This window comes from Nicotiana sylvestris, chromosome 2 (assembly GCF_000393655.2).
Source record: "Nicotiana sylvestris chromosome 2, ASM39365v2, whole genome shotgun sequence".
NCBI classification, from domain to species: Eukaryota; Viridiplantae; Streptophyta; class Magnoliopsida; order Solanales; family Solanaceae; genus Nicotiana; species Nicotiana sylvestris.
Window position 1 is genome coordinate 184,811,215 of NC_091058.1, and position 27,205 is coordinate 184,838,419.

Genomic DNA, 27,205 nt, shown 5'->3' on the forward strand with positions numbered 1-27,205 from the left:
TTAGAAAGGTTTGATGGTGATATTTGAGAAACATGGCCGCTATTTCTTTTAGTTAAATGATTTTACTTTTTCTCGTATGTATTTCTGTTGTCTATCTTGATATTTATTTTGTTATTTCTCTTGTTACTTCACTTTATTTTTCTTCTTATTTCTCTTACCTATTAACTGCACATGTTTATAAGTAGGTATCTTGTCGTAGCCTCATCACTAACTCATCGGAGTGAGGCTCGATACTTACCGAGTACATGAGATCAATTGTACTCGTACTATACTTCTGCACTTCTTGTGCAAATCTTGGTATTAGTCCCAGCGGAGTCCTAGATGTGCTTAACGTAGACATCTAGGTGATTTCAGGTAGTGCCGCATCTCCGTCCGCAGGCTCTAGAGTCACCTTCATTATCTCTGTTACTGTTTATTTGTATTAGACATTGTTGTATTTCATTGCAGATTTTGCATTTAGTATTTCTTAGAGGTCGTGTACCCAGTGACATCAGTCTTGGGGATTTGTTCTGACAATGTATTAGTTATACTTATTATTTGATTTTGAAGCTTTTACCCTTATTTATGATATTATGTTGTTAACCGTTTATCTGTTGTTTCATTACTTATTGTAAATATGTTGGCTTGCCTAGCAAGTAGATTAGGCATCATCATGACCCCTTGGTTAGGATCTTGGATCGTGACAATGCACTTTCTTAAGTTTATGTTAAAAGTCTCTTTTCCTCTTTTGGATCCTTAATTGATGATAGATTTATGTTATAATCATAGGTTTGAGTGAAAATCACTTACTTCATCGTCTTATTAGGTGAACATCGCTTCAATTCGAGTTCCCTAACTCCAAAAATTCTAAATTAAGCTTATAATATGAAATGAGGCTATTTATAGAGGAAATTCAAAATCAACTGAATATTTATCCTGCTACATCGCCCCCCGCATCGTCCCATGGGTCACATCAGGCTTGCTACCTGCAACTTTTTTGTTGTCAAATACTGATCTGCCACTGTTCAATAAAATAGTCATAAGTCTTTGCATAAATGTCCAAATAACGAATGGATTGAACCTCTGAAAACTAGATTCAAAGAGCTATATTCTCATCAAAATCTCATCTCCAAAGTTTTTAATATATTGGGAGAAACACTCTCATGAAATTAGATTAGCTACAGAAAAATCTTATTTCAGTAGTTCGATTATTTCAAAACTTGCTCCAAACGCACCGAAACTTACCCCATCCCCTCGAGTCTCCTCCAAACCATTCCAAAAAGTTAAAATATCCTATATGGTCTTTTCCAGAGGCTCAAACCTTGATGTACTTTCAAGGTTTTGCACCTCTCAAGCATAAAGAAGAGAGAAAACAAAAGCACCTCACTAAAGTTTTTCACAAAACTAGTGAAACATTCTTCAAACTCACGTAAGATTAAAAGAACCTTACCCATTCCTTTTTTAATCCCACAAGATTGTAAGAAACGTTGAATAAAGGAAGAAGAATAAAATAAAAAATAAATCACGTTTTGTAGCAAGAGCTTAAAAAAATAAATCACCAATATTTATTTTCAGCATATTGAGCCCTTTAAATAGGCCTTATAATGAGTAAAATTGATAAGGTTAAGAAAAATTAATCCTAATTAAAATAGAATAAGAATAAGGCTTAGAAAATCTATCCTAACTAAAACATGAAAGAATTCTAGTATGAATGAGATACCAACTAACAATTCTAGTTTGACTAGATGTATAAATATAATCCTACTAAAATCACAATCAAATAACTAGGAAACAAGAAATAAGAAATCCTATCTTCATGGAAAAGAAATGCTAATTTTGAATGGATTCTTGGACTTCTTGAATTTCTTGGATTCTTGACCTTCTTGATCTCGCATCAAAATTCAAATGGGATTGCTGAACATAAAGATAACTCTCACGTCAAATTTATGAGTCTTCAATTTTCAATTTCCATGCAATAGTGTTGAATCACACTCGAGCCACTCAACTCCTAATTTGAGCATACATACAAGTCCATCATTTATGCGAGCCTATGGGAACTTTCAATTTATGATTTTGAGTCCGTTTACCCAAAATCTTGACTTTTCTCAATTATGTTAACTTTAAGGCTCTAGTTAGGAATTAAGTATTTCATATTATTGTCGAACCTCTCTCGGGACCCAAATAAACTATACATGCATGTCATAAACCATCATATGAACCTACTCATATGGAGTGGTAAGTACTCCTATCCTTAACTAGATGTCTCGGGTTCGAGCCCTGGTTACGGAGTCGCCTTTGTTAGGGAGCGCTTTACCTCCAACGTGGGATTTCCTGGCGCGAATTCGGATTTAATCGGGCCCCAATGCGAGTACCAGATAATGGGTGAGAAAAAAAAAAGAACCTACTAAGATCTCAAATCATAGAACGGGATGCTAGGACCCAAACAACGTGTTGGATCGTTTCATAATACAATATCATCAGCAAATAACATACCATCAGACATCATCTTTTATTGTATTGGTTAGTTCACCCATAATTAGGGTAAACAGAAATTTAATATTTTAGCTCTTGCACTAATATAATATCTACGTTAAAATTAAATTTTTAAACTTCATGTCCAATCCATCCGATCATATAAAACGCGCAAAAAAGTATATTTATATTTAAACATTCAACTAAGAGAACTAAATATCACAAATTACTTGCTTAAGTTTAATCAAATACTAGTATCTCATTTCTGTCCAAAGCTTTATTTATTTATTTATTTATTTATTTATTATTTTTGCAATCATTTTAACATACGGAAAATGATATATCTACTTCGGCTTAATAAAAAAATCCGTAATTAACTATGAATCTTTTACAGAGAAAATTCAACTGGGCAACAATAACTAATTGGTGATCTTAAATTTGAACTCATAACCTATCACTAAGACTTATGATTCAGTAGTATTGATGGATTTATGGCACAAAATACGTATAAATTTATATTTTCATCCTTTTTCCTTTCTCCTTCTCCGATCCTTAATGGAATGGGCATTTTTTAAATAAAAAAATATAGACCTATTAACACTATGATTTATTAAAATAAGGGGTCCTTTATTTTGCGGGAATATGTTAAACCAAATTAACGGCAGAATTTTTGCCCGTCAATCTTAATTTATTCGGGTGAACCGTTAGGATTTTGCTGTCAAGTTCTAATTTTTTTTTTTTTTTTTTTGTCGCTGTCAAAGTTCTATTAGTAAGTTTATTTTGCAAAATCTTTTTAAGCGAGGTTAAAACCTAATCAGCATGCTAAAAGATCCTATTTGTGCTACTCGGCAGCAAAAGGGCTGAAGTAAACCCGACCCGAAATAAAGCAAGTATCAGCAAGAAAGTGAACATTAGTCTAAATATTTGCTTTACAGAAATGCTTCTTAGTTATTGAAGCCATTAGTTCTCAGTTTAAGAAGAGTTGTCAAAACCTGTGATTAACTGCATCGAAGATGTTTCTCACAAGGTAACATTACACTTGGCTTAACCTAGGGTATATTCGTGATACTGTTTTCCTTTTCAAATCTGACTTAGACATTTTGGTATGAAGAACTGAGTACGATAGAGGTGTTAACACTTTCTCTCCTGAAGGCCGCCTATTTCAAGTCGAATATGCAATTGAAGCCATTAAGGTTATTTATTGGTTGGATTTTTAATTTATGTGTTTGTGACGATTTGTGCAATTGACAATTCTATTTGGGGGTCGTGATTTTTTTTGAAAGCTGGGTTCGACTGCCATTGGGTTAAAGACAAAGGATGGAGTCGTTCTTGCTGTTGAGAAGCGCATTACCTCACCTCTCTTGGTTTGTAACCTTTTCTATCCTTTTTCCTTTTGTGAATATTTGAATTTGTGTGTCAAATTACTTTGCTTTTTGATGAGTCAATGTTGTATGGTTATGATAATTAGGCTTGTAAATTTGTGGACTGGACTGCTTATGTTATACTAGCAGTATAGCACCAATTAATTTTGTTCTTCTTAATCAGTAGACAAAATGCTGGTAGAATTAATACATGTGACTCAGCTGGCCTTCAAAAAATCATTTCTTTATTAAAAGAAGAGAACAAAGAAATTCTGGTGAACTTTCCTCGGCTGAATTGTCTTCTTGTTTACGTTATGAGAGGAAGATAGAATAAGCAATTATTTCTCAGCAGGCAATGCGAGCTACAGGAATGACTTTTGATTTCTCTCTTCCCTTGTTGCATAATGTAATTGGTATAGCTTTAGGAGACATTGTCTAGTGATCAGTGAATTATTAAAGTAGCAACTAGTAAACTCTAGCTAAATATGGTAGTGGATAAATATGGGAAAACCGAGCAAATTTCTTACATTGAGAATATTGAAAAGCATGGTACAGTTTCCTATTTGTTGCCTTTTCTGCTTATTATGGTTTGCTTTGTCATCTGTCAGTTGTTTAAGCAGTTGCTGCAGATTATGAGTGGAGAGCCCACTGTCGGCCTGTCAGTTGTTTCACTAATTCGGTGTTTTCCTCATTCACATCATTGTTTTGATACTCTTACAGGAACCAGGTAGTGTGGAGAAAATTATGGAAATTGATGAGCACATTGGTTGTGCGATGAGTGGACTAATAGCTGATGCCAGGACACTTGTTGAACATGCACGGGTTGAAACTCAGGTATTTAAATAGAAGACACAATTTTTGTAGTTCAATTTTACGACAAATAATTTTTTGCAATGGAATTCTACAGCAAATAATTGACTGAGCTTTCTTGTTTTGTTCTATGTCTCAATAGAACCATAGATTCTCCTATGGTGAACCAATGACAGTTGAGTCCACCACACAAGCTTTATGTGACTTGGCCCTGCGATTTGGAGAGGGTGATGAAGAATCCATGGTTAGAATCATTTTTACTATTATATGTACTTACTCTCTTATTTGGAACTCAACACTTTCAACTCCTCTTAGTTGAAAGATTTCAGTGTCCTTGTTGTTGATGTCTGATTTTTGAAAGCATGGTATTGGTCCAAATACACCTTTCTGCATTCCCCATTTATCTGGAGCTACATGGCTTACCTAAATTTAACGGGATGATTAGATATTTTTAGTTAGCTTAACTAATTTGAAAAAACAAATGGTGCCTTTCTGCTTGAGTTCACATGTTGTTTCTCCTTATGTGGGTATGAAATGGAGAAAGGGTCAAGGAACTTATATTTCGCAGTCATGTGAAAAATTCAAAGTAATTCTCATTCTCTATCCCTTGTGTCAGTAGATATTATGTACGTGATATTGACTGTTGACCATGCTTCAATGTCTTCACGTTTTTGAAAGTTGTATTAGATTTGTTTGGATCATGAAAATCAGTAATTTGTTGCTCCTCTTTCTGTTGAAAGCCTTTTGAGTGCTACTATATTAGATGGACTCTTCACTTTCTCTTGCATACCTATGTTGAACAAATGATCTTTGAGTAAGCATGTATTATTAAAATGATATGATTTTGAGTAGTTGATATTGGTATTTCTTATTGATACATAAAATATGCTACGAAGCGGCTAAAAAAAGAATGTAGCCATGCCATATACATACATATATCCATTAAGTCATACCCAAGCCTGTTTAATTTCAAAACTTTACCTATCGTAATGGTAGATTAGGTTGCGCACCCAAGGGTGCAGCCTAATAGTCATTGAAGTGGGTGCAAATCTTGGAGATGGGGGTACATATTCTAGTGTAGATAAAAAAAACACACTATAATTTCTTCCAATTTGCCTAAACCTTGGTGGGCAGAGTTACCCTGTACTTGTGCTGGTGGGATGTAGCACGTGTTCGATGGAATAATCGAGGTGTGTGCAACCTGACCCAAAAGCTACCCTTATAAAAAAGGGAAAGATTTGGTGGCTAACTCTTGGATCCAAGATCTTTCTTATTGCTAGAATCTGCTATTGGAAGAATGTCCACCATACAACCTCTTGGTTTCTTTGCAGTTGGTTTACTTTCTCAAAATATACCTTCTATCTGCAATCTAGTCTCCGGAAAGATACTCTTGTGAACTTTATTGTAGAGTTTGATTGGCTCTAGCAGCTCTGCATATATAAAAGTTGATTTTCCAGCAAACTTTCTTATAAAGAGTTCATATCTTTAAATGGTGCTTTATCTGCTGGTGTGAATGCGCACTATAACCAAGCAAGATTGCTTGGAAACTTCTGTTATTTAGGAAAGAAAGCGGGAGCTAGCTTGTGCCTAATGTTCTGATTTATGGACTTTACTTCTATGTTGCGCGGACTCTCTAAAAATGTTGTCACACCCGTGTCGGATCCTTAAAATATGCACTACTTTTGGATGATCCGACGCGTACCCGGCACCATTTTTGCAGAGTCCGAGCAACATAGCTTTGCTTAATATTTTCATGGAAAAGAAAGATGAAGGGCAACGGCTTGTTTCAAAACAAAATTTGATATGCATTGAGTTTTATTCTGGTGAAGTTGCTCTGTAATATACAATTAATAAACTTGGTGCATTGAGGACCTGGTTTGCATTTGACGATTTTCTATAGGGTGTATCTGTCTTGTTCCCTTGTTTGTGTTTATTGGTGGCATTATCGTGTCTGGCCTTTCTTGTTTTATGGAGTAATTTTTTCAAAAAATACTATCTGGAAATTTTGGCAAAGTGAACTAATGTCTGAATCTTGTTAAAGATCACACATACTTTCTAATTTCTATTACTTAATTCTTAAAGAATCTTATAGGCTTCCCTTAATTTCTATATCTTTCTTTCTGAGCACCTCCCTTTTTTAATCTTATGACTAGTGTAAGATTCAAATCTATCACCTTTGTGCATTACTTTCGTGTTTCTTTTGTTCGTGCAGTCCAGACCTTTTGGCGTATCTCTTCTTATTGCTGGTCACGATGAGAATGGTCCCAACTTGTAAGTATTTTCATCCCTTGAATGACATTAGTGGAAATATAATATCTTTTCTTTTCCTAGGTTTTCCCTCATCTCTTGGATACCTTTTTTTTTGGGGGGGGGGGGTTTGATAACTTTTTGTGGTTGGTATTCTATAATATTTGATGCTGCTGCTTGGTGATGTTTATTTTAACCTTTCTGCTTTGCCCCCACCTTGTTCTTGTGTACCCCCCCCCCCCCAAATAAATTTCAAGAGTGTTTGACTAAGTTCGCGTAACTTTGTGGAACACCAGAAGATGTTTATCACATTCGACCTACGTTGCTCGGACACGGTTGCGGGTGTCCGACACGAGTGCGGATCTAGAGGTCGGATCCTTCGAGATGTAAATTCTAAGACTCGGAGATACGGATCCTAGTACGGGTACGGGGATCTGGCTAAAAATAATTTAAAAAAATAAAAAAATGTCTAAATTATGAGAAATTTTGAGGAATGCTTTATTATAAAGTGTGGACTTCCTAGATAAGATATGCTATTTTCTTTCCTAGTTTTGGTTCTAATTTCGGGAATCAAATTGTATCTCGTCCCGAATTTTTCCGCCCGTCGTGGTCAAAGTAACCAAAATTGTTTGAGTCAATACCCACACCCATGCTAGTGTCGTGTTGACACGGGTGTGGCACCTAAACTGCTGTGTCGGAGTAACTTAGCGTTCGACCATTCAATTCTTTTTAGGGTAAAGGGGCACATTTTGCCCCTGCACTATCCGAAATGGTTTAAATTTGCCCTCCATTAATAGTTTGGGTCAAATGCATCTCTGCCATTACCAACATAGGCAAGATTTGTCCTTATTTCCAAACAGTAGACATTAGTCTCTAATGAGTAATGACATTGTTTATCTCTTGGTTCTGCCACGTGTCAACCACGTCGCTCAATTTAAACCCACCCCTTTTTACCAGCCCCCTCCCCTCCCCTTTTTACACAACCCCAATTTCCCCAGCTAAAAATTCCGAACCTACTGTAGCGTTTACCAAATGCGATAAAATTGTCAAAAATCAGTTGAATAGCTTACAACAATTAAACCTCTTTGTTATGGACTAATATCTCTTTTTTCAAGTTAAAAGATTTGCTGTTTTACTTATACAAATTAAAGAAAGATTTTGTTCTGACCTGTCACTTTGTCAACGCTCAGTCATTTCCACTTCCTTTTGTCCATGTTTATTCGTTTTCTTTGTGTCAGCATGCTAGAAATTATGCATGAGCAGCTTCAGCACAAGGTACATTGTAGTTGTGCTTATTTCCATGACTTTTGCATTAGGAACATCTCAAGATTATTGTGCTGACAGATGACTAGTTCCCTTTTTGCAAATATGTCATTTATGAACTTTCCATCAATATTATTGATCTGAGTTGCCTCTTAGTGATCTTCAAAAATCCAGTAATCCTGACTAATGATCATAATCTGCCTTCTCTTTTCCTGGCGACTTTCCTTCCTTGAATAGGTTTTTTTTGCTCCAACTAGAATGTATCATTTAACATTTTCTCCTTGTGGTAAATTTGTTCCATTTGGTATTACCCATAGGTAGTTGATATCGTATTTTCGTCAGTGTGAGAAGGCATGGGAGAAAATATGATATATTGATATTGTGTGTTCAATACAATACAAGAGGTCCTTATTTATAGCTATACTATACAAGGACATACTACTCCTATTCCAATGTGGGACAAGACTACATATCTAACACTCCCCCTCAAGACGGTGCATACACATCATATGTACCGAGCTTGTTACACATGTAACTAATACGAGAACCAGTAAGAGACTTAGTGAAAATATCTGCTAGTTGATCATTCGACTTTACAAACTTTGTAACAATATCTCCTGAAAGCCCAAATTGATTTTGAATTTCAGCGTGAAAGGTCTGGAAAATAGAAAACAACTCAGATTGATTTTTTATCAAAAATATCCAGGTGCACCTAGAATAGTCATCAATGAAACTAACAAAGTAGCGGAATCCTAAGGTAGAACTGACCCGACTAGGACCCCAAACATCTGAATGGACTAAAGTAAAAGTGGACTCTGCTCGATTATCAATACGTCGAGGAAAATGAGAGCGAGTATGCTTACCGAGCTGACAAGACTCACACTCTAGAGCTGACATGTGAGATAAACCAGGTACCATTTTCTGAAGTTTTGACAAACTAGGATCTCCCAACCGTTTATGTAATAAATCTGGTGAATCAGTAACAGGACAAGTTATTGAAGGAAGACAAGATGTGAGTCCATGTGATTTAGCAAGGATAAGGTAATAAAGTCCATTTGATTCACGCCCGGTACCAATGATCCGCCCTGTACTGCGTTCCTGTATAAAATCTTGGTCATCAAGAAATAAAACGGCACATTTAAGTGATTTGGCTACGCGACTAACATCTATGAGATTAAAAGGACTATTAGGGACATAAAGAACTAAATCTAAAGGTAAGGAAGGAATTGGGCTTGCTTGACCTATTGCAGTTGCCATGGTTTCAGATCCATTGGCCATTGTGACTCTTGGAAGAGATTGAGAATACGAAATAGTAGTGAAAAGAGATTTGTTACCGGAAATATGATCCGATGCACCTGAATCAATGATCCAAGACTCAGAGGATGAAGATTGAGAGACACAAGTCACGCTATTACCTGTTTGAACAACGGAATCTATCTCAGAAAATGTTTGCTTACCTGCTTTGTACGGAAGAAACTCAAAATAATCCACTAAAGAAACCATCCGACTATTCGAAGTATCGGTTCCCATGTCGCTACAATTAATAGTGGTAGGGTTAACTTGAAATAGTGAAAATTAGTAACTCCTTTGGGAAAACTGAAGAAATCGCTGAGAAAACACTTTTTTACAGCAGGAAAACAGAACACTGTTCTGCGCCGGAAAACACTGTTCACCCTAGAAATATTGTAGCTCTCGAAATATTACTGTAGCAGCCGGAAAATATTCAAAGTGGTCGAAATGAAATAAAAACAGTAGGGGTAGGATCGGAATTACCAGAAGACCCAACTGTTCTGAAGGAACTTTTTCAAAAAATTGCCGGAAGTCCACATTTGAAATTACTATTCACGCCGGAAAAATATAAAAGTGGTCGGAATTTGTGTAACCTGGATGGGTAGGCTCGGAATTGCAAGGGGAACAATCTGTCCTGAAGCATCGTTGCTAAAAAATGGCCGGAAGGTGGCCCACGCGACGTCGGAACTTCGCCGGAAAATTTTCTTCGGACAGCTACAGTGCCGCCGGAGATTTTCACTGGGGTTTGGTCGCCGTACAGTGACTACTCTTGTGGTAGTGTTGGATTTTGCACAACACTGACCGAGACAAAGCGCAAAACAACTTTGAAAGTCGTCGGGAAAAGGGTTCCGGTGACTGATTTCACTTCCCGGAATCGCTGGAATTTATGCACAGCGATAAATCTCTCACGATAGCTCTGATACCATGTGAGAAGGCACGAGAGAAAATATGATATATTGATATTGTGTGTTCAATACATACAAGAGGTCTTTATTTATAGCTATACTATACAAGGACATACTACTCCTATTCCAATGTGGGACAAGACTACATATCTAACACTCCCCTCAAGCCGGTGCATACACATCATATGTACCGAGCTTGTTACACATGTAACTAATACGAGAACCAGTAAGAGACTTAGTGAAAATATCTGCTAGTTGATCATTCGACTTTACAAACTTTGTAACAATATCTCCTGAAAACCCAAATTGATTTTGAATTTCAGCGTTAAAGGTTTGGAAAATAGAAAACAACTCAGATCGATTTTTTGTCAAAAATATCCAGGTACACCTAGAATAGTCATCAATGAAACTAACAAAGTAGCGGAATCCTAAGGTAGAACTGACCCGACTAGGACCCCAAACATCTGAATGGACTAAAGTAAAAGGGGACTCTGCTTGATTATCAATACGTCGAGGAAAATGAGAGCGAGTATGCTTACCGAGCTGACAAGACTCACACTCTAGAGCTGACAAGTGAAATAAACCAGGTACCATTTTCTGAAGTTTTGACAAACTATGATGTCCCAACCGTTTATGTAATAAATCTGGTGAATCAGTAACATGACAAGTTGTTGAAGGAAGACAAGATGTGAGTCCATGTGATTTAGCAAGGATAAGGTAATAAAGCCTATTTGATTCACGCCCGGTACCAATGATCCGCCCTGTACTGTGTTCCTGTATAAAAACATGGCCATCAAGAAATAAAATGGCACATTTAAGTGATTTGGCTAGGCGACTAACAGCTATGAGATTAAAAGGACTATTAGGGACATAAAGAACTGAATCTAAAGATAAGGAAGGAATTGGACTTGCTTGACCTATTGCAGTTGCCATGGTTTGAGACCCATTGGCCATTGTGACTCTTGGAAGAGATTGAGAATACGAAATAGTGGTGAAAAGAGATTTGTTACCGGAAATATGATCCGATGCACCTGAATCAATGATCCAAGACTCAGAGGATGAAGATTGAGAGACACAAGTCACGTTATTACCTGTTTGAACAACGGAATCTATCTCAGAAGATGTCTGCTTACCTGCTTTGTACTGAAGAAACTCAAAATAATCCACTAAAGAAACCATCCGACTATTCGAAGTATCGGTTCCCATGTCGCTACAATTAATAGTGGTAGGGTTAACTTGAAATAGTGAAAATTAGTAACTCCTTTGGGAAAACTGAAGAAATCGCTGAGAAAACACTTTTTTACAGCAGGAAAACAGAACACTGTTCTGCGCCGGAAAACACTGTTCATTCCAGAAATACTATAGCTCTCGGAATATTACTGTAGCAGCCGAAAAATATTCAAAGTGGTCGGAATGAAATAAAAACAGTAGGGGTAGGATCGGAATTACCAGAAGACCCAACTGTTCTGAAGGAACTTTTTCAAAAAATTGTCGGAAGTCCACTTTTGAAATCACTATTCACTCCGGAAAAATATAAAAGTGGTCGGAATTTGGCGTAACCTAGATGAATAGGCTCGGAATTGCAAGGGGAACAATTTATCCTGAAGAGTCGTCGCCAAAAAATGGCCGGAAGGTGGCCCACGCGACGTCGGAACTTTGCCGGAAAATTTTCTTCGGGCAGCTACAGTACCGCCGAAGATTTTCACTGGGGTTTGGTCGCCGGACAGTGACTATTCTTGTGGTAATGTTGGATTTTTTTCACAATACTGACCGAGACAAAGCGCAAAACAACTTTGAAAGTCGCCGGAAAAAGGGTTCCGGTGACTGATTTCACTTCCCGGAATCGTTGGAATTTATGCACAGCGATAAATCTCTCACGATAGCTCTGATACCATGTGAGAAGGCACGGGATAAAATATGATATATTGATATTGTGTGTTCAATACAATACAAGAGGTCTTTATTTATAGCTATATTATACAAGGACATACTACTCTTATTCCAATGTGGGACAAGACTACATATCTAACAGTCAGGATAAGTAAGATAAGTGTAAACTTCTGCCATTTGCATAAATATAACTTCCATGTTTCACAACACGGATGAGGTTGCGACGAGTCCTTACTCTAGACGTGAATGAACCTCTCCTTATTATCTTCCGGAGATATCTCAATATAGCAAGATGGTCATTTATGTATGATCAAATTCTTAAGCTTGAAGAAGGCCATTTTGAGGCTGTAGAAGATGACGCTACAAATTAGCCAAGTTACTAAAGAAGTTGCTAGAAGCTTTTTTAATGGCAGAAAATTTGCCTCATCAATGTATAATTGTACGAGCTACTAATACCAGACTTATTGTTTATTGAAGTTTTCCTGGGAATTATATAGGATGTGAAATTATGTAAAACTAATATGAAGACATTTGGCATTTTGAGCAAATTTTCTGTCAGATGTAGTTCCCACATTAATTCCTGTGGCCATCTGGTATGATGTTATGGACTTCTCGTGTTAACTGTGGACCTTGCAATATGCAGATACTATACTGATCCTTCTGGAACATTCTGGCAATGCAATGCAAAAGCTATTGGTTCAGGTTCTGAAGGTGCTGACAGCTCTTTGCAGGAGCAATATAACAAGGTAACTTCTTAATTAGTTTGCATATCTCATCCTAATGAAATTATGAGTTGTCTTTATACAATGACTCCAGCCTTTCGGGCTGTTCGTTGGTTGATGCTACTGACTTCCTCAGTCCTCAACAACACACAACACCAACCCCCCCCCCCCCCCCCAAAAAAAAAAAACTCTCTGCGGCTGCCAGGGAAAGAAAGAGGATAAAGCCAATAAACGTGCTCCAACTAAACTAAAGTTGTTGGTAGCAGACTGCTATATTCTTGAAGTAAGCCTAATAAAAGTATTATGTGGTTTTAAAAGTGGATTTCACTTCTACCTGTTTGCTAATTTTGCAGGACCTTACCCTTAAAGAAGCTGAAGCTATAGCACTCTCTATTCTTAAGCAAGTGATGGAAGAAAAGGTAAGTTTCATGTTACTGTATTTTTTATGCAGACTTATATGCTCTACTTATCTATTTATGGAAAATAATCCACCATATGATGCCAGGTGACTCCAAATAATGTTGACATTGCAAGGGTATCTCCAACTTACCATCTCTACTCACCTTCTGAGGTGGAAGATGTTATCAGCCGCCTATAAGAAAGCTCTACTTATTCTCATCACCAACTTTTTCTTATAACGACGCTGCTTTGTAGTCTTGCTAGATTTCCTGGAATATATTTTTCTTCGCAAGGTTGAAATGATGGAGATCGTGGCTTAAGATTTGATTTAAGACATAAGGTCCAGCCTGTGTTCTGTTGTTCCTGGATGAAGTACTATTTGCTACGTGTCCTGCAGGATGTACTTGCCAGTTAATTTGGTATTGAAACTTGTTTGGAGATTTGAAATCCTTGATCTCTTATGATACCACATAATTCTTGTCATAGTTTCTACTCAGGTTGTGACTGTTCTAAAGATGGAAAATAGTACTTTGGAACATTTTCCACGGTCAATATCATTGATTAAATGGAAAAGGCCTAAAAATACCACTCAACTTACAGAAATGACCTATCGATGCCATCCGCTAAAAGCTTGCTATTTCCATGACACTATCGTTACACATTTGGCCCATCTATGCCATTACTTGACTAACGACTGATTTTTTTTAAAATATTTATAAGACCCACATTTCCATGTGTCCTGTCATTACTGGTGCTACTTAACCCATGCCCTACATAATTTTAACTTTGGTTAGGCCTATCTACCCAAACCCAACCTGGTTAAAACACACCCAAATTATTAACCCAAACCTAGCCCTTCATACCAAATCCCCTTCACTCTCCGGTCGTCTCTTTCATCTGTATCATCAAATCTACCATCTCAGAAAAGCAAAGCAAAATCTGTTGATGAGGATACCTTATCTCGAGAATTCAAGTCACTGATAAAAATTGCATCACCAACATTGAACTCTAAATAGGTTCCTTTGCCTTCAAAGTTCGAATTGCCAAGAGAATTGCTTGAACTTGACACGCTAAATGATCCAACCCTATCACTCATGCCACCAATAGACTTACTTCCACCATTTCCTCCAACAATACTAAGTGTTTTACTACCATTTCCACCTAAGAACCTTGCTGCAGCTGACCTAACACCACTGCTCACTCCAAAACTTGATGATGATTGGGGCTGCGCCTGCATCGGTTTATCCTTGAGATAAGCAATGGTTGCCTGAAAAAAAATTATTATTATTTCATTGGTGGATCCTCGATTTCGGGTAAAAATACAGATAATGCATTTTCGATTAGGAGTTAAAAGGCAAATAAGAACAAAACCAATTTACTGTAAAACTCAATTATTCAAACCCCCAAGAACATACCTTGAACTTGAAACTAACCTTCTTCTTGGGTATGTTTTAACTGGGTTGAAATTAACATTGAACTTGAAATTAACCTTCTTTGATTAAAGAGATTTGGGTTAATGATTTGGGTATGTTTTAACCGGGTTGGGTTTGGGTAGATAGGCCTAACTAAAGTTAAAATTATTTAGGGCATGGGTTAAGTCGGACCAAATGTGGGTCTTATAAATACTTTTAATTTTTTTTTAGCCGTTAGTCAAGTAATGGCATAGATGAGCCAAATGTATAACGGTAGTGGCATGAAAATAACAAACTTTTAACGGATGACATCGATAGGTACTTTAGGCCTTTTCCGTTGATTAAATTTAGGTACTGTTTAGGGGGAGAATGACACAAAAGGGACTCTTTTGGGTTTGTGTTTAAATTTTGTCCCTGAAATTGACAGTATTACGGAAATAAGGATGTGCGCTAAACGAACAACCACATGATCAAATATATAGGGAATAGAACTAAAGTAGCAGAGATGAGGATGTTGAGGTGGATGTGCGGGCATACAAGGATGGATAAGATTAGGAATGAAGATATTCGAGAGAAGGTGGGCGTGGCCCCCATGGAGGACAAGATGCGGGAAGTAAGACTCAGATGGTTCGGGCACATTCAGAGGAGGAGCACTGATGCACCGGTGAGGAGGTGTGAGCGACTGGCTGTAGTGGGCACGCGGAGAGGTAGAGGGCGACCTAAGAAGTATTGGGGAGAGGTGATCAGACAGGACATGGCGCGACTTAGGATTACTGAGGACATGGCCCTTGACAGGGAATTATGGAGGTCGAGCATTAAGGTTGTAGGTTAGGGGAAAGTTGCGAATATTTCTACAGCACAATAGAGTGAGACTAGCTAGTTAGGAGTTAGACTAAGAATGTCATTGGTCGTCTATTGATGCAGGGCTTTACCTGCTAGTTTTTACTATACCAGCCATTTATTTCGTATTTCGTATTCTGTATTTCATATCTCTTATATTGCTGTTATTGTATTATGCATTTTTTATGGTACTAATATATCGGCTCCTGTTGTTTTTTTTTTTTTTTTTGAGCCGAGGGTCTCCTGGAAACAGCCTCTCTACCCTTCGGGGTAGGGGTAAGGTCTGCGTACATATTATCCTCCCCAGACCCCACTTATGGGATTATACTGGGTCGTTGTTGTTGTTGTTGTTGTTGTTGTTGTTATTTTTAAGATTAATTAAAAACCTTCTCAATAGTTAACAATTCCATAATCTTGGCTCGCAAACTGTCAGAGAAGTATATATAGAAGATGATATCAAGGCATCGAAATATACTCTTCTTTGCTACTCGAAAGCAGAGGTACTCAATATATATACATCTGCATAAATGAAACTAAATTGTAAAGTAACACAAACTAGACCAAGTTTTAAATATTAACGTAAGTTAACTGGAGAATTCATGGCAATTGAAAAATGATACTCCCTTTATAATAGAAGCAAACATAACATTGATATGGCATACGAGATGCCCAGATTTCCATAGGCTCAACCAAATTTATTGAAGGTTGTCGGCCATTCATAAATCTATCATCAAATAAGTTATCTTCTTACTTGGTTAGTGCTTCATGCTGAGAACATGTTAAGAAACTAAGCTTAAAGTAACAATATGAAACAAGGAAAAACAAAAGATGTAAAGAGGAAGAGAGAGCTTTCTTATTTCATCAAGTGTTTTTCAAGTGTGTGCAATGTGATGCCCAAACCCTCTATTTATAGGATGATATTGAGGTAATAAAAGGGACGCCATGAACATGGTATTAACTATTAAGATCATGAGGGAAGATCACAGAGGAGATTATGTAAGTGTGAGAATTACAACTATAATGGTACAATGTAATGGGAGGTTAATGGAAAAGAGTAGTGGGAGTAACTTCTTTAGGAGTTATAGACATCCACTATATAATATAATATTTCATAACAGAACCTCCTTAGTATTAATATAATACTTCCTTTATTTATATAATAAAAAACGTTTGGAAGTCTCAAATTTATTTCATCCCCTCTTATACATCCATTCATCACTGTCTACGTTTTCAGCTATCCCCACAGGACATGTACTTGCTGCAACCAAAAAAGAGCGTCAGTTCCCACGTTGATGCATGCGCCGAAATGCAATGTGCAAATTTTGCGATAATAATACTGAATATATCATCAGATATCCAATTGGTTTTAACACTTAAGAAAAAGGTAACACAGGTCTGCACCTTTTTAAAATAGTTGCCAGTGTATAGGAAGACTAAAAAGGGGAAATCCTTGAGAAAAACAGTTCGCAAAGTGGCTATAGATAAAACTACACCATAATAGTGAACACTTGGTCCACACATAGCCCATTGAACTCCCAATAAATTGGAATTATCAAATGCCTCTTTGATATAGTGATCAGAGGAAAACCCATGCTATTTTTTCATGGACATTGCCACCTTAAACAAATTGTGCGTGTTTTGAAAGGAAAAAAAAAAAAGTCTATTGCTTACATTTTGTCCCAGTAGTAAGAGATTCTGTATTGCTTTCACAAGACACATTTCCCCAAAGTCTTCCTAAATGATGCAGTGAATCTTGTGTCTTCATGACAATATACTATACCGATGTAAGGGAATAACAAAGTACCAAGAATTTGATACTTACAGAACTAAAACACAAAACGACTTCCAGTACCATCAAGAAATCGATCAGTATGCCACCCTTTTGCCTGCAGCTCAGCTAAAAATGGGGAGAACACAGAATTCATCTTCTCATAAGCCTCTTGTGAGATATTTGTACTTGGTTCCCTAGCTAATCGTTCCATATCTGAAGCATAAGCAGCAACCATCCAACCCCTCAGTGCATCTTCACCAGTTGCATCGTGCTCCAGTATCATATCAGTCCATCTACTACCACGGTTTAAAAGGAACTTCTCCTCGTGAAATGTTTCTTTAAATTGTCGCAGCTTTGAAGGGCTAACTACTTCATGCAGAGACCTTCCCACCTTTACATTTCCAGCATCCTCTATCAGCCTTTCAGGAAATACGAGATCTTCTTGATATCTTAGGTCAGCAGGACTTGAGATTTTTCCAGTCTAGATAATATAATGGAGAACTCAGTTAATTGATATGGTATTCGATCTGTCTCACCTTTGCAACTTTAGATATGTACCTTCACAAATTCGGCAACAATCATTGCAGTTCTCTGCGGATTTAATGTGTTGACAGGAGTAGCTCGCATTTCTTCACAGACACTGTAAACGTGTATAATAGACAGCAGTGGCGCAACAACCAACTGCAGGGTATTCAATATTTTCAGAATCGGAAAGGACCCTCTAATCAACTGCAATAACAACTCAACACTGCGAACCTTACATGACAAGCCACTTCCTTGCGTTCTCTACACGTAATTGGGCTAAACAGTCTACATGATTGTATTACCATGCTCTGGTAAAAACTGAGCTCAGAAGGGAGTAGAAGCCAAAGGACCCCTGGAACAAAAGTTCCTACAATTTCATTTCTCATATTCGAGGTTTGAGAAGCACACATACCGAGAATGTCTAGTAACTTTTTCAAGTCAATGTGATTTTGGACATCTTAGGACACAAATTCTTCTTGTACTTCTACCAGCTTGAGGTTTGTAAGCACAACAAAGGAAAATAAATTTAGATAGCTACAGAGAGAAGCATACATGGGATTTCATTAACTTAGGTACAAAGCTCAGACTCAGCTAACGCTAAGATGGCATCAACAAAAAGAATATGACAACCAATATAACTGATGTTACCATCACTCTTACTTGATTACTACTTTCAGAAGCATTATTAGTAGGCTCTAAAGATAAAATTCTCACACTTTTGCACTCCCTTTTCTCTATACTCTCTCTCCATATACACATAACAAACACCAGTATAAGTATGTTTCAAAGATTACCATTTAAATATGTTGTATGTCTTACCATTTACAAAAAGTATGCTTCATGGACTATCTAAAGAATCTTACAGCTTTAAATTGTGAACTCTTCATGCTACCGCCAGAAAAAGTATTCAGGGAAAACCTTGCAGCTCCTGTAAGCTGGAGCCATACCATGAGTGCACTACTCCTATAAGTACAGAGTTACAACACCGGGTGTCTATTCATCAAAGTAACACATGGCATAGTTAACAGTTCACGGTGATGTCAAACCAACAATTCTGCATAGTGGATTTTATAATCGCATCAAAGTTTAATACTCCTAGTTTAAACATGATTTGGAAGCCATATAAAAGGGTCAAAGCAACAACAACAACAAGAAGCCCAGTATTTTCCCACAAGTGGGGTCTGGGGATAGTGAGATGTACGCAGCCTTACCCCTACCCTAGAAAGACAGATAGGTTGTTTCCGATAGAAAAGGGGTCAAAGCAGAATAAAAGAAATGTAGATAATACACCTTTAGTGGTAATAAAACAGTACCTTTCCCTGCATTGATGAACAAATATTAGATGCTAAGTGAATTCCTGCTCCGAGCCCGAGAACATTAAAAAGAGTGGAAATAGCCTCGCCTTTAGCAAACAGATCACTAAGATTTCCTTCTTTGGCAAATGAAGAATATATCGGCAATCTTGTTGCTCTAGCTGCAACAACTGCCATTCCCTGACAACTCCAAAGAAGTTTTTCTCTTTAAAAAAAATAGGTTCGTTAACATTGCTGGCAACAAGTATCTCACAAATCACAGAACAGAAGCTTATATAATTTACAATTTTCAAAATATACCATAGTTAAGCTTTGACTAATAATATTTCTTTCATAGATAGATAAAGTAAATGAACAGTACTCGAAAAGGAGAAATATTACTCTTTCAAGGGAGATTTTATCATAAAAGAAATTGCGACGTTAGAGTAAGTCGTGTCATTCTCTCAGAGTTCTGGAAATTACAGTTTCCTCTATACAAAATTTTCAATCCTATTATACTTCATATATAAAGTGTAACGATGAACGAAAAAAAGGTGGTATATAGTGTACATAAGATTAACTTCTCGATAGATCTGTTCTTGTATTATATATATTGAGCAGTATTTTTTGCTCCTGCTCTATGAAACAAAACAAAAAAATGCTGTTAAAAGAATACTATTTATCAATTCAGGATAATAGGGGAGAACTTTCGAATGAGGAAAAAAAAAAGGGAAATCATGTCTGCCAGAGGAATAGACGGAGTAACAAGAAATAAATGTATAATACAATCTACATCGGATCAATGTCGTTCATAAGTTTATAGATCTCCCTGAATAGTCCAATCAATGCACCTCTTTATTAGTACGCATAGAAACTTGCCTTTGCGAAATTGCCAAGGCCGGCTACTTCAAGAAACAGATGTGGGCATAAAGGAGACATAACTTCTAAACCAGTCCCCAAGTCATACAGAACATCAGCTGCAGCATAGAAAGCTAATATAATTAAAATCTTTATAATGTGACAGAGAAATGCAAGTAATAGAATCAATTCGTGCAGTAACAACTCCTTTAAAGAAATAAGCAGAATCACAGCATAGCACAGTGCTCCATGGACATCATGTAAACCTAAAATTCTCCAACGTTTAGGCTCAGAATCCATCCGTGCACCCAAGTTGCTACATATGAGCTTTCCTACATGCTGCATGCCATCCTTTAATATCTGTAAATAAACAAAACAATCGTAACATACCTCCAAAAAAACGGAAAGGGAAATGGACAAAATAATTAAGGAGCTCATGTGTTAAGCTTGCCAACTAGATAAAAAACTTACCCAGCTAACTGCAGTTGCTTGAGCAGGTGTAGGACGCAAGCCTGCAGCAAATAGCAGTGACTGCAAAGGAGAAATACTTAAAAATACCATCATTTTAACAGATGTATTATGTATTTAGGTATTAAGAGCAAAAGGCAATTTCAGCCAGCACTATATAATATAGTGTTTGTCTCTGAGTGCCTTTTTTTTTTTTTTTTTTTTGATAGTACAGTTTAAATTTTTTTATTAAGCCGCAAAAAGTTTAGCAGTCTGAGATTTTTCATAGTTAGAAGAAGACCTGAGTCGACAAAACAGATAATGCTGCACTTGTGAAGTGTTGCAGTGCTCGAAATTGTGTGTATCTCAGATAGCCCTCATTCACACTGCAGAAGCAATCAAGATCAGCTATTTACATTACATATTCATGAAGCTTATACGAAAGGGAGCTTTGGTGTAACTGGTAAAGTTGCTGCCATATGACTAGGAGGTCACGGGTTCAAGCCGTGGAAACAACCTTTTGCATAAATGCAGGGTAAGACTGCGTACAATAGACCTTTGTGGTCCGGCCCTTCCCCGGACCTCACGCATAGCGGGAGCTTAGTGCACCGGGCTGTCCTTTATTCATGAAGCTTATGAGAAACTACAACTGTTGAGAAATGATTTCTAAGAAATCCATACCTATAAGGATAACCAGATGGAAAAAATTTATTCAGAAAGGATTCAACCATTCTCTGTGCAACTGGTCTTGAGTCATCAACCATCTTGACCTGTAAAGAGACATAGAAGTAAGTGTCTATTTGAAAGGCAAGTAAACTCTTTTGACTAATTAACATGATAAGGAAAACTTAGTGCATGGTAGTAAGTCTCTATTGAGATGCAAGTGAAGTACTTTTTTGATATATTAACAGGACAAGGAAGATGTAGTACAGAGTGGCAAGTCTCTATTTCAGGAGCAATAAACTTCTGATAAATGGAGATGACAAGGAAAATGTACATACTATGTCCAGTGGAACATTCAGGCAGCAAGGAAAAACAACCAGTATAGAATACCTATCACTGGGATGTAATAAATACCCATTAACATGCTCAAGATGTTTATAACCACTCAAAAGTATTACTCTCTATTTCAATTTATATGGCGTAGTTTGACTGGGCATGAAGTTTAACAAAGAGAGGATGATTTTTGAAACTTGTTGTCTTAAATTTGCCATACATTTGTGTGGCAATAAAAGTTTTAAAACTTATGATTTTAAATATGTCATAACATTTATGTAGCTATGGAAGCTTGTCCAAAAGGGCAAGGACGTACGCAGAACTTTTTGTAAGCGGTGTCGTATTCATATAAATAGAATAAATAAATAAGTATTCTCTGTGTTCCAGTTTATGTAAACCTATTTACTTTTTGGTCCGTTCCAAAAAGAATGACCCCTTTCTAAATTTGGCAACAATTTACCTTAAATTTATAATTCTACCCTTAATGAGAAGCTTTTATAACCACACAAATACTCTCGGCCCCTTTTTGACTTGTTTATGACCAAAAATTCCAAAAATCTTCATTTTTTCTTAACCTCCGTACCTAGTCAAACAGATTCACATAAACTGGAACGGAGGGAGTATTATTTAATATCATTTTCCCGCAAGTTGAAAGCCTTGGTCCAATGGTTTAGTTGAATATTATTGCAAAGGGAGGTGTAGATTTGATTCTCCTGTAACATTTTAAACAAAAAAGCTCGCTCAAAATGTTCAAAAAATAGAATGTCTAGGTCCAGTCTCGAACATACTACCTTTACAAGCCCAAATACTAGCTTGACCAGTGGACAAAGAAGTACTTTTTGCCAAAGGAAATGGTGTCGTTATTATATATTGCTTCATTTTTGCAAAATATTACTATAAACATTTAATTTTTTTCCGACGAAGGCTTCTACCCATGTGCGTCCGCCCCTAACAAAGGGTAAATGGGTGATTCAAGTTAAATTAATATTACTTAAGGTTTAGGAGCTTGTTCAGATAATAGTTATGAGAGTGCAGTTGTCTTTTAACTAACCGGTAGTTTAATTTACTGGGTACCTATTAAAGAAGAATATGTTCAATTTCCAAACCTTTCCGCACAGCCCCGCACCCAATCCCATTAACCCAATTCCTTGTGCAGCCAAAGTTTGAAATGGACATTTATTGAAATATCACTAATGGCGTTACGTAGTGCAATTACCTGACTAGGTCAATCTTTTTTTCTTCGTTTTACTGGTACATTGGTTACTATAACGAGCAATAAAACGTAAAAAAGTGGGGAATTCTATGGCAAAAGAAAAGAGAACTTACCGACAGCTTACCATCAGGTTCAAATTGGTATTGGCGAGAAACCGAACTGGAGATTTCGACCCAAGAAATTGGCACCTGAGGCGGCAGCTCATCTGCTTCTTTTCTTTGCATCTTTATCTTCTCCAGCAGAAATTTCACCCAAAAATTTTAAAATGAAAGGGAGACTAATAAAAAGAAAATGTCCCAAGTTTTGAAGTAACTAACTGCAAAGAAATGGAATAGAAAAAATACTAAATAAAACAATAAAAACAAGGATAAGCGAGAGAGTTACCAGTATTTTCATTTGCAACAAACGGTATTATGAAAAGAAAGAGAGAGAGAGAGAGGGAGAGTTCCGCCGGGAAGTTGGGGATAGGCCAAACTACCAGACGCGGGAGAGGCAAGGTATGGGGACTATTGTAGTGTCTGTCTCTAGGTATGGGGACTATTATTTTAGTCCCTCCACTCACTTTTACTCGGTGCCTTTTCACTTTTTAGAAAACTTTCTTGATAAATAAAGTGTATAATTTATCATATTACTCATATTAATTAATATATATTTTATTTGATTTGAAAAAATAATTTAAAATAAGTAATAAATACTATGGATAAAACAAAAAAAAATTTGTTGTCTTAATATATATAAAGTGCCAAGTAAAAGGTTATATCTATTTTTAGTATATATATCAATTAAAAGTGATCGGAGGAAGTATAAAATTTATATCATATTAATTTTTTGATTATTTTATTTTAAACAAGAATTAGACCTTTGTAAAACCATCCCAATTACCTTGATTTCTTTTACAACGTACGATTCTTAAGAATATCATATAGAGTTGCTACTAAAAGTTAGAACGTAATAAGATTTTTATAGGACTTTGAGCAAAATTTTCTAGCTTTTACTATTTTAAGGGTGAAGAATCAAGAAAAAATAAAAGATTTCCAAAATAAATCTAGATTGTCTCCCTATTTTATGACAACATAAACAAATTAAGCAAAAACAAGAGCAATATAAATTACACAAGTAGAAAGATATTAATAAAGTTGGAACTTAAAAATAGAGTTATTAAAAGATTAAGTATCCAACAAGAGAAATCTAAAAGATATACAATATCTTGTGTCTTGCTACTCAGGATAACTGGAATACCTGGTGCATTGCTACTCAAGATGCTAGACTTAATTTAGTTCTAATAGAAGTAGCAAAATAGTTTTGGGAGTTGAGAATTTAGGTATTAATTACATGTTGTCTTGTAACAATTTTTATATTCCCCACAAAGGAAAATAATTTAATGCCTTGTGATTTTAAACTTAACATGTAATATATTTTCATATATAAATTTATACGGTACTGTTTGATAATTTTTTGAATTATTTTTATAAAATTATCACGGCCCAAACTCCCACCGAAGTCGTGACGCTGCCTAATACCGCTTGCTAGGCAAGCCAACAATTTCACAATGACAATAAACTCAATTAACAGAACTTAATAATCTCAACACCGGAATAATCATAAAATATCTAAAAATAGCAACAATAACACAATTATGACCATCCCAATGACTAGGTGTCAACGAGTACATGAGCGCTACAGAATCTCAAAAGACAAAATCAATGCTCAATACATAAATTGTATGGATGATAGAACAGTGATAAAAAAATAAACAAAAGAGAACTTCAAGGTTTGTGAACGACATAGTAGCCACCTCATAGTATCCATAGGCTGGAACCGTGTACACTCTAACAATTACCATGTTCAGAAGTACCTGGATATGCACATAAAATGCAGAGTGTAGTATGAGTACAACCAACTCCATATATTTAATAAGCAATAAACCTAGCCTCAGGCTGAAAGCAGTGACGAGCTCGAAAGAAGGTTAGTGTCCAATACCAATAATCAACAACACATGATAAATGATGGTAGCAAAAGAAAACAACTCAAGAGATATCCTATTTTACTCGTTCACAAATGTTCTACTCGTTCACAAATACGAAAAATTAATCATGCTTTCCAAGGGTAACAATCAAAACCCCAATATTATAACTGAAATCAATAAAATATGAGTTTATCAAAAAAAACTATGATTTTATAAACTTTCAGCAACAAGTAAGACAATTCATTTACCATCTAGCATGAAGAAAGTACATCGTTATGCTTACATGTCAAACATACTGTCACGACCCAAATCGATGGGCCGTGATGGGCACCCGGTACCTTACTCAATCGAGTACCAATGTAACGTATCTTTCTTATTACATCATTATATACACATGACATACGGGCCTAATAGGCCAACATGATCCTTTATAATCTCAAAACATAGGCCGACCAGACCGTACAATCTTTTATATACACGACATATGTCTACAAGCCTCTAAGAGTACATAAATATCATAAAGGTCAAGACAGAGTCTCGCCATACCAAACAATACACGTCTAAATCATACTAACCAAACGAGCAACTCCGAAGTAAATGGAGCGTACCAACATCTTCCGCTGAGCTGATAGCCTGCTTGGAGGGCTCTCGGCCTGTCTATCAGGACCTGCAGGCATGAAACGCAGCGTCCCCAGGAAAAAGGGATGTCAGTACGAATAATGTACCGAGTATGTAAGGCATACAAATAAGTACATAAGAGACATAGAAGAAATATAGAGTACATGACTCAACCTGTAAGTCTGGATAACTTTGTAAATCACATATTACTTTTAGCGTCATGTATATGCATATGAATGTCATGTCGTACATAGGTACATGTTTCATAACATCATCAGCCTTTGAGGGCATCCCATCATATTATATCGGCCACTTTGGGCAAAATAATCATCGTATACCAGCTGATCAGGTGGTGGTGCGTATATAACGCCATAACCTTTCCCATATCCCATATACATATATATACATACATATATACACGTATATAATGCTGTTTGAATCATATTTCAGCCACTCTAGGCAACATCATCATCATATACCAGCTGATCAGGTGGTGGTGTGTATATAACGCCGTAATCTTTTCCCATATCCCATATACATATATTTATATATATACGCGTATATAACGCCTCTGGTCATGGGTCAATGCACATGAATGCAATGCATGAAAAGTACGTTAATAAAATCTTTCGGAGCTTCATAAGACCATTTCACCTTTGAGTAATATCATAACGTAAACTCTTTTCAACTTTCGTATTTTTCTGAGACCTATGAACAGATGATAAAATATTATGACACACGGAAATTCAAGAACATAGATATCTATAATACTTCTATGAATAGAGTCGTTCATGGAATTTGTGCATTTGCACGTTTCGTTCGTATCATATGGATCATGCCAAAAGAAAGAATGGATAGCCTTAACATACCTGGATTAGGAACAACTCTGTATACTTATCCCATTTGGAAACCTTCATGAATTGAACTTAGAATCCAAAAATTGGATTTAAGCTTCTGCGCTTTCAAACTTGTGGAACGAAATTGGCTTGATTTTTCTGAAATTTGGACGGTGGCTTCTGGTTCTTGTTCTTGAACGTTTGTCTTCTTAAAGACAAAGTGCCATTTTGAATTAAAATTAAGGATCATAATGGGCTTTTTCTTCTTTTGTCAAAAAGGAATCAAGCCTTAAAGTTTGATCAAGTATTTCTCTAAAGTGACTCATTCTAATGAGTTATGGAGGGATTTACACGTTACATACATATGACTAGTCATATGTTAAATGATGGCACATTGCCACGTGGGGAGTAGGGGTGGGTTGTTTTATTAATTTTTTTATCCACTTATTAGTTAACCGGATAATGTTTTATTACCCGGTAATTAATCTATTACCCGCATAATTTAAAAATTATCTCAACTTAATTAAATACTACTCTCTTTTAACATATCTTGTACATCTTACTATCATGGCCATGTAGTACCTTGTATGGAACTAGTCCATAAATGCCGGGTATTTGAGCTCGGGCCGTATTTTATCCCAAAATGCCAAATTTTGACAAAATTCATTTTCTTAGACTTGCTCCCCCTTTCACCTTCATGAATTTACTAATTACTTGTGAAATAGCATAATCCTTATAATCTTCAAATAATCTTTTCCTTGGACTGATGTCAATTACTTTACGACAAATTTAACGTAAAATACTGCAGGGCGTAACATCAATCGTAATATATTACTGCAGAGGGTAACACCATCGTAATATATTACTGCAGAGCATAACATCGTCGTAATATAATACCGCGGGACGTAATATTGACGTAATAATTCGGGGCGTAACATCATTCCCCCCCTTTGGAACATTCGTCCTCGAATGTTGACTGATGCTCTTATCAATTTCGTAACTTATAGCTCTTGTGAATACCTTAATACTCTTCTTGCCATTTAAGCAGTTGCTTTGTCAATAAATCTAAATTCTAGGGTATTTCCCCCCTTTA

General features: G+C 36.5%; 2 protein-coding genes across 4 annotated transcripts; one reads left to right on the top strand and one right to left on the bottom strand.

Annotated features, from left to right (window-relative positions):
* The first annotated feature begins 3,345 nt into the window (after positions 1–3,345).
* On the top strand, positions 3,346–13,785 carry LOC104236604 (proteasome subunit alpha type-5-like). The gene is made up of 9 exons (XM_009790561.2): positions 3,346–3,478; positions 3,563–3,644; positions 3,735–3,815; positions 4,533–4,646; positions 4,765–4,866; positions 6,835–6,893; positions 12,861–12,963; positions 13,293–13,358; positions 13,445–13,785. The coding sequence occupies exons 1-9, from the start codon at positions 3,465–3,467 to the stop codon at positions 13,535–13,537; spliced, it is 714 nt and encodes a 237-aa protein (XP_009788863.1). The 5' UTR covers positions 3,346–3,464; the 3' UTR covers positions 13,538–13,785.
* A 2,734-nt stretch (positions 13,786–16,519) lies between these two features.
* On the bottom strand, positions 16,520–23,215 carry LOC104236603 (protein root UVB sensitive 2, chloroplastic). Of its 3 annotated transcripts, XM_009790560.2 has the most exons (11): positions 23,077–23,215; positions 22,806–22,922; positions 21,165–21,253; positions 20,785–20,869; positions 20,508–20,567; positions 20,303–20,396; positions 20,058–20,155; positions 19,200–19,379; positions 17,920–18,042; positions 17,413–17,842; positions 16,520–16,848 (listed from the first exon to the last, which is right to left on the bottom strand). In XM_009790560.2, the coding sequence occupies exons 1-10, from the start codon at positions 23,086–23,088 to the stop codon at positions 17,417–17,419; spliced, it is 1,284 nt and encodes a 427-aa protein (XP_009788862.1). In that variant the 5' UTR covers positions 23,089–23,215; the 3' UTR covers positions 16,520–16,848; positions 17,413–17,416. The 3 variants fall into 3 exon arrangements, with proteins under 3 accessions (XP_009788862.1, XP_009788859.1, XP_070024477.1); XM_009790557.2 differs by having other exon boundaries at positions 20,058–20,396; XM_070168376.1 differs by having other exon boundaries at positions 20,058–20,396; positions 22,817–22,922; positions 23,077–23,209.
* Between the last annotated feature and the right edge of the window lie 3,990 nt (positions 23,216–27,205).

Bases quoted from the DNA above. Each gene is read 5' to 3' on its own strand.
- LOC104236604 (XM_009790561.2), top strand. The intron at 6,894-12,860 runs GTAAGTATTTTC...TGCAATATGCAG, and splicing joins GATGAGAATGGTCCCAACTT to ATACTATACTGATCCTTCTG. The intron at 12,964-13,292 runs GTAACTTCTTAA...CTAATTTTGCAG, and splicing joins TGCAGGAGCAATATAACAAG to GACCTTACCCTTAAAGAAGC.
- LOC104236603 (XM_009790557.2), bottom strand. The intron at 20,870-21,164 runs GTATGGATTTCT...TTGCTTCTGCAG, and splicing joins CCATCTGGTTATCCTTATAG to TGTGAATGAGGGCTATCTGA. The intron at 17,843-17,919 runs GTACATATCTAA...TATATTATCTAG, and splicing joins TTGTTGCCGAATTTGTGAAG to ACTGGAAAAATCTCAAGTCC.